Source organism: Bison bison, unplaced genomic scaffold (genome assembly GCF_000754665.1).
Source record: "Bison bison bison isolate TAMUID 2011002044 unplaced genomic scaffold, Bison_UMD1.0 scf7180017864328, whole genome shotgun sequence".
Classification (NCBI taxonomy): Eukaryota; Metazoa; Chordata; class Mammalia; order Artiodactyla; family Bovidae; genus Bison; species Bison bison.
Genome location: NW_011494900.1, coordinates 150,144 through 158,136, shown reverse-complemented (window position 1 = coordinate 158,136; position 7,993 = coordinate 150,144). Strand labels below are relative to the sequence as shown.

The window sequence follows — 7,993 nt, the reverse complement described above, 5'->3', positions numbered from 1 at the left end:
CTGGACCTCGATTTGTTATTTCTTTCCACTAACCCACTTCCCATTTTGATAATCTGTACATGACCCACATTTACATACCTTCATGGAGACTTCCCTGCTACTAAGCGCCAGGACCTTTACTCATATGACACCAACCATAGACTCCCCTGTAACACAATCTTCTCTGACATCCTGCAAGCTCCAGGGGGTATCAACTACGTGGTAGGCATCTTTGATTTTTGTTTTTTAGGCTGTGTTGTGCAGTGTGTGGGATCTTAGTTCCCCAACCAAGGATTGAACCTGTGCCCCATGCAGTGGAAGTGTGGAGTCTTAACCACCGGCCCATCAGGAAAGTCCCACGTGGTAGGTAGGCATCTTTGTATTTTGTAACACTCTAATGTCCAGGACTTCCCTGGTGGCTCAGACAGTAAAGCATCTGCCTACAGTGTGGGAAACCCGGCTTCGATCCCAGGGTCAGGAAGATCCCATGGAGAAGGAAATGGCAACCCACTCCAGTACTCGTGCCTAGAAAATCCCAAGGACGGAGGAGCCTGGTAGACTATAGTTCATGGGGTCACAAAGAGTCAGACACGACTGAGCAACTTCACTTTCACTTTCAGTGTCCAGCACAGGGCTCTAAACATAGCAAGGGTACAACAAGTGTGTGAAATGATTTTATTAAATGAATATGCAGATTAAAACACCATCTTTCCATGCAAACATACGTAGTTAAGATTCCAAAATGAAAAACATACACACATAGACATGCAATACCACGAATTTATTATTATAATACACACACTGAAAATCAGACCCAAACTTTGACAATTTCCACAGAGTTTTCCACAGTCTTTAAAGCAGTTAACAGAAATAAGGGATAATTGAAGAAATGCAACTTCATAATCTTATAATTTATGTAACAATGCAGTCTTCTCAATTAAGACTGTAAAAAGGCAATGTCCCACAGATATTTAAAATTTTATATTTGTATTTATTTATAATGTAGCTATAGGTTCTAAAGAATTCAGCTTTGTATCAGAAGCCAGGTTTTGTAGCTGGCCTTTTTATTTGTCAGGTAAGCAAAGCACACCCAAAGGCAAGGAAGTCTTGAAAAGCGGGATGGAAGTCCAACAGAAACTTTCTGTGACCCACAGAGCCATTTAAGAAAACAATACCCACCCAGTCCTGCATCCAGTGGCACTCTGATCTGCTGATGTTCATTCACATGGAGGTTGCCTCTGCCAGCTGTGATTTCTTTTCATGTAACATTCTAACTCTCTACTCCTATTCATACAGTGTACAGTGTGATTCCATCACATGTGGCTATTAGTTCACAGGCACCTCAATCATTTTAAAGGCTACAGGAAGATGAGGGGAGGTTGTGCAGTACAAGGCAGAAAGTATGCAAAGACACCAAGTGAGTGAAAGTCATTTAGTCATGTCCGACTCTTTGCGACCCCATGGATTGTAGCCCACCTGGCTCTTCTCATAGGATTCTCCAGGCAAGAATATTGGAGTGGGTTGCCATTCCCTTCTCCAGGGGATCTTCCCAAACCAGGGATCGAACCCAGCTCTCCTGTTTTATCTTCTTTTAGTTTTGCTTCCTTTTGGTCTTTACCCGACTGGGGTCTTTGGGAACTGTGCATATGTGTAACAGCATCTACCATACCTCTTCACTTTAGCTTAGGCTGGATTTGAAGAGCCAAAACAGGAAAACACTTAAGGAGACCCTAAGACTCTCATAGAGAAATAAATTAGAGCTGCTGTTTCTTTTACCTTTGCTTTCCTGTTATTATTTATTTATTTTTAAATGTTATCTCTCCTTTTACCAACCTTCATCATTTCATACTGTAAGAAAGTGAAATCACTACAGGCAAATAAACTTACGAACCTGCTGAATGTGAAGAGAAAAGGCCATGGTATAAATGAATGGATTAGGAGGGAGACACTTAACTCTATGGATGTATAGTTGGTAGAAACTCAGTCTTTGTTGTTCAATAAGTATCATTATGTGTTACACAATGACTGGGTACCAATTGCTTCCACTGACACAAGCATAAGCAACCTTTTAAAATCAAGTATAACAAGTAAAAGAGCGATATGGAAAAATTCAGAAATGCCCAACTATTGCTATTTCTTGGGTGAAACTCTACTGATCAGTAGTTGGGTTCCCCAACAAAATGTGAAAACAAGAGAATTTTAGAAAGCAGCAATTTTAAAGAAATGAAAGCTATACAAAATGCATTGCAGTTCTTCATTATATAGCTCATAAATATGTAAAAAGAAAAATTCTAGGCTGTTAATTAATTCATAATTCTGGAAAACATTTTTCCATGTAGTGAATCTATAACAATAACTGTTACACAGTCTCTCTCCCTCGCTCTCTTTATGAGAGACCCCTATCACCAAGTCTTCCCTGGATAGTCTCTGTGCCACCATTTGCTTCCAGTTGCTTCACAAGCCACTCTTCACCCACCCCTGGAAAACTATGTATAAAATCATTTAATGTGTGCTAATGATATGAGCACTTACACATCTAACCAATATATATTTAACCAAAATAATCCTTTAAACCATGATCATATGAGAAAGTGACATTACATCAATACTACAGACAACTATGTATTTTTTCCTTGGACAAATTCACCGCTTCCCAGAAATATGCAAAGTTCAGTGCAAAAGAGTAACAGTAAAGTGTTCATTAAGCCATCAGAACAAATCACCTTGTTTTCAAAATATTAACTCCACCTTAGTATCAAGTACATCAATGTACTAACCTAAAGGATTGTTACCTTTAAACAGTTTACCAAGCAAAAGTGTTGGGAGGAAGTCTTACAAGCAAAACTGGTGCCGGCTATTTAAGAGATTCATTAAAAATGACTTAGTGATTTTAAATGATAACTTATCAAAACCACGTTAGCTCTTTAGAATGGGAAGTTAAGTTTAGAGTAAATACAGTGTCTTCTGAATATAGTCAACAAGCAACAAAGCCAGAGCCCATAGTTAAAGGTTTTCAGACCCTGCAGAAGGAATCTTCTGTACTGCATGGATCTCTTCCCATGCTCAAAATATCAAATGATATTTTTCATGTATACTGGGTTTCTTTGAAGATTACTGTACTGTTTCACATCCTTCTTTCAATCTAAAAAATGTGCTAAATAAGATCTTTAGGTTTAAAAGCAGCTGAAAAACTGGCTGCTTTAGGCTCTAATTATCAGAAGACTGTTCTCTGGGAGCTTTGGGCTCTCAAATACCAGCAACCCCAATAACTTATCATAAAAATACAAGCTTTTGGTTTTGAAAAATATACAAAATGCACTGCACATGGAAATATCTCTTGATTGTCAAGGAAGACAAGATATCAATCTTTTTCATAGACTTATGTTGTACTTGAACTTTAGTGATCTTTGTTTTTGCAGATTCCATGTTTCACAGTTTTGGGTAGCCTCTGACCTTTGGTGTAAGCACGGTACCAAAAATGGAGAAAGAGCAGCAGGAAGATGCAGCCATAACTCATAATGATGTACTGAAAGACTGGAAACTGGTACTTGCAATCCTCCATGAAAAAGAACTGGCTGATGTGGATGGTGATAAGAACGAACTGGATCTAACAGATAGAAGAATATAAAGTACTGTTAAGCTCCCAAGAGTCACAATGGAGCAATTATTTAACACATTCTTTGCTTATATTTAAACACTCTCCAACCGCATCTAGGCCACTGTTGAACAGGGAATTTTATCTTTCAATCTAGCCTCCAAGGGAGTGAGATTAGGTGGAACAATGTCAAAATGCAGATGGGAATTTGGAACATTGTTCAGTGGTGCCAAAGCACACGACTCCAGGGAGTGCTATGAAAATTCCCTGGAGCTGTACAGCTGCAGTCCATGGGGTCGTAAAGAGTCCGACACAACTAAGCACGCACACGTGCAGAACGGCGCAGCAGCGCTTTAACACTCAGAGACCCGTCAGTCTCAACTTGAGGTCTTGTCTGAAGAAATACACTCAGGGCCACTACCTTATGGCCTAATTTTTCTATGACAGCTTGATTTCAAACATTCCATCCTGTTGTTAACCTGGCTATTTCAGTTGAGGATGGGGTGGGACGGGGAATAAAAACATTCTAATTAGAGACCCATTCATTTACTTTATTGGAACCACAGCATCACTGAGTCTTCATATTTGCCAGCAGTCCTCCACTGTCGTAGACAAAAATATATCCTATCTGCCAGCTATAGCAGAGAATTTTCAAGCAGTAAGACAGCATCATATGACCAAGGGCTCTGTGTCCCAGAACGTTCTGCACAGTCTTAAAAGAACATATTACATGTTTTGGGCTAATGTCCAGATTTTTTGGATATCTTTTTTCTCATGACTAAAAGGTAACACATGTTCTGTAGAAATTTTGGAAAACTAAAAATCTACACATATAAAAAAAAAAATCTACACATAAAAATAAATAATGATTACCCACAATCTATTCTAACCATAGTTATGATTTTTATATCATTCTTGTTATTATCATCATCAACTTTCCTTGCACTATCTCAAGGAACTTTTAAGACATTTCTGTGCTGTAGCTACAATTATTCCTCTCATTTTGCAGATGAGAAAATGAAACTTTAGAAAGTCAAAGTAGCATCCTCAGCATTCTATGCAGGTGTGTTTGTGTAAATATTATCAACACATTTGAAAAAATAATAAACAGCATGTATCTTCCCTATATAAGTATTTTTCCATATTATTAAAAAGTTTTTACAACACTTAAGAGTATGTGAAGTGATAAAAAACGCCTAAGACAAATTCTATATGCAGTATAGATGTTCTAATTTCTCTACAATAAACATATATTACTTTCCATTTGCATAAAATGCTTAAAAAGAAAGGACTTGTGAATAATTTTCAGAACTTTGTAATATTTCCAAGCAGGACTTAAAATAATTTCCTTCCGTTTGGTTATTTAGGGTGCTGTCACTTTTGTCAACATGTATTTTACAGCGCCACTCTACACCTTTAATTCCCACAATACTTTACTAACTGGAGGAAAGATAAACTTGTAAATGTTAGGACTAGGCAGGCAGGCACACAGGAAGGCTCATGAAAGTTACATTCCCTCAAGGTCATTTAGACCTAGCATATGGAATTTCTAACTTCTAATTTAATATTATATCTAATGAGGTTCACATAACTTTGAGATTATTTTGATCATAAATAAATTTATTTTATATAAATCCATGTTGTGTATGTGTTAGTTGCTCAGCTGTGTCCAACTCTTTGCAACCCTGTGAACTGTAATCTGCCAGGATCCTCTGTCCATGGAATTCTCCAGGCAAGAATACTGCAGTGGGCTACCATTTCCTCCTCATATAAATGCATAAAATAATATAAAGATGGTATAAAAACACACATGCTAGTTTAATTGTCTGAGCCTCTTGGCTACCAAATATACTTTGTTTTCAATAAAGTTCCTGACAAAAGTTCACGGAAGATATAAAGAATGATGGTCTGCCATGCATGTGTGTGTGCTCAGTCATGTCTGACTCTGCGATCCCATGGACTGTAGCCTGCCGGGCTCCTCTGTCCATGGGATTTCCCAGGCAAGAATACTGGAGTGGGTTGCCACTTCCTACTCCAGGGGATCTTCCCTACTCAGGGATGGAACCCGTGTCTCTTGAATCTTCTGCATTGGCAGGTGGATTCCTTACCACTGTGCCACCCGGGATGCCTTAGAGGCCAGGCAATTTATATTCCTATCTTTTGCAAACTTTGCCCTTTCGTTAATATCCTCATTCATAAAGAAGTCAAGTGACTCCCAGTTTAGTTTCATATCTGCTTTTAAAGAAAATTAACTACTCACAAGTTGTAATGACGTCAAATACTTTTTCCACCACAGATACTTCTGGTAGTCTGGTCCCAGTGCACACAGTCCATAGTAGGAATACATGACTACATGTACAGCTGTATTTAAAAAGGCATGGAATGTTCCCAAACCACCTGGAAAAAAAATATCATAAAATAGGGGCACTGTTCCTTAAGATGAGATATATTTTGGTCTGAACTTTTAGTATATTTCTTTAATTTTAGTGGGAAGAAAAATAAATATGAAATATCATTATTATTAAACATCTATAAAATTAGAGGGAGCTGGATACTACATTCATTTTGTAAAATATAAAATAAAATCCTGGAAAATAAATTAGCACGACTTTATTTATTCTATCTTAACACTAAGATTTTCCTGTGATTTGGACCTACCTTAACAAACTAAGTGGAATTACCTTTTAAATATAATATATTGCTAAATAATAGTAATCAAATTCATTTTTAGTAAGAATTAACATATAAAGCCACAAAGTACACTAATCTTAAGTGTATAACTTGATGATTTTTTAAAATATGTTACCACCACCAAATTCAAGATATAAGACATTTCTAATGCCACATAAAGTTCCCATGTGCCCCTTCTAATGAATATACTCCTTCCAATGTAACTTTTATTCTGACTTCCATCATCAACTGTTAGTTTTGCCTATTACAAACTTCATATAAATAGAATTAATTATTAATTAATTTAGAATTAATTACTTTTGTTAATTAATTAGTTAATTTAGAATTAATACAGGATGTATTCTTTGTGGCTATCTTCTTTTAATCAACATACTGTTTTTAAGATGCATCCACATAAATTGTTCTTTTATTGCTGTGTAGTATTACCTGATATGAATTCATCACAACATATTTATCCACCCTCCAATCAAAAGATGTTTGAGTTGTTTCCAATTTGAGTTATTATAGATTAAGCCACTAAGAATCTATATATACATTTCTTACATATTATTGTGTAAAATCAAATTAACTTTTTTTCACTCTTAATAGTTTTCAATACTTTTAGTGCCACAAAATTTTGGCAGTAGAACCACTGGCTTTCATAAGTAAGCTATGTTAAGTTTGTTTTAATCAATCACTGTTTTTCCAAAATAAACATTTATTAATTGTTAAACCATTTTGATGCTGTTTCCATTTGACTATTATTAATTGTGCCTTCCTATCTTGGTTTCCTCTTCTAATCCTACCACATTTCCCACTGATCACCTTCGATTTAGGATAGAAGCTGCTGCTGCTGCTGCTAAGTCGCTTCAGTCGTGTCTGACTCTGTGCAACCCCATAGGCAGCACCCCTCCAGGCTCCCCCATCCCTGGGATTCTCCAGGCAAGAACACTGGAGTGGGTTGCCATTTCCTTCTCCAGTGCATAAAAGTGAAAAGTGAAAGAGAAGTTGCTCAGTCATGTCTGACTCTGAGCGATCCCATGGACTGCAGCAGACTAGGCTCCTTCGTCCATGGGATTTTCCAGGCAAGTTAGGATAGAAGACCCTGAAGTAAATATAAGCCAAGATTCTTTCAATTGTCTTTAACTGAATCAGTGAAATGAAGTGAAAGTCGCACAGTCATGTCTGACTCTTCGCGACCCCATGGACTATACAGTCCATGGAATTCTCTAGCCCAGAACACTGGAGTGGATAGCCTTTCCCTTCTCTAGGGGATCTTCCCAACCCTGGGATCAAACCGAGGTCTCTCACATTGCAAGCAGATTCTCTACCAGCTGAGCCACCAGGGAAGCCCTAACTGAATCAGTAGTACAGTGGAAAGGGAAAACAAAGTGATTAGTAGATGGTGGGGGAAGAAAACAAAACTCTTCCCCAGTGTCTCCTTCCTAAGATGAACAATTTAGAAGAATCTTCATTCTTTACATACAGCCTGATTCAGCTTAGTAATGTTGACTTGGAATTTAAATTTTTCTAAAAATATTCTATTTTACTTACTCTAATATTCTTTGATTTCAGAAATAAAACAAAATCTCACAAATTTGCCTAATTACATTAGACAAAGGACTGAATTCATGAACACTGTGATTTATAGAAAGTTTAAAGCAAAACTGAAATGTATTACTTTGACTACAATCTTCTAAGGACAAATGTCATAAAAACTGCTTCATAGCAGAAATAATTACTTTAAAA

At 37.1% G+C, this 7,993-nt stretch overlaps 1 protein-coding gene across 1 annotated transcript in view; it reads right to left on the bottom strand.

Moving 5' to 3' along the window:
- Positions 1-741: 741 nt before the first annotated feature.
- ELOVL7 (ELOVL fatty acid elongase 7) overlaps positions 742-7,993 on the bottom strand; it is a 28,403-nt gene continuing 21,151 nt past the window's right edge. Inside the window, exons 6-7 of the mRNA XM_010853468.1 lie at positions 5,835-5,971; positions 742-3,586 (exon numbers count right to left, since the gene is read on the bottom strand). Of these exons, the coding sequence (XP_010851770.1) occupies positions 3,377-3,586; positions 5,835-5,971 (347 nt within the window). The 3' untranslated portion in view covers positions 742-3,376. The remainder of the gene's footprint in view (positions 3,587-5,834; positions 5,972-7,993) is intronic.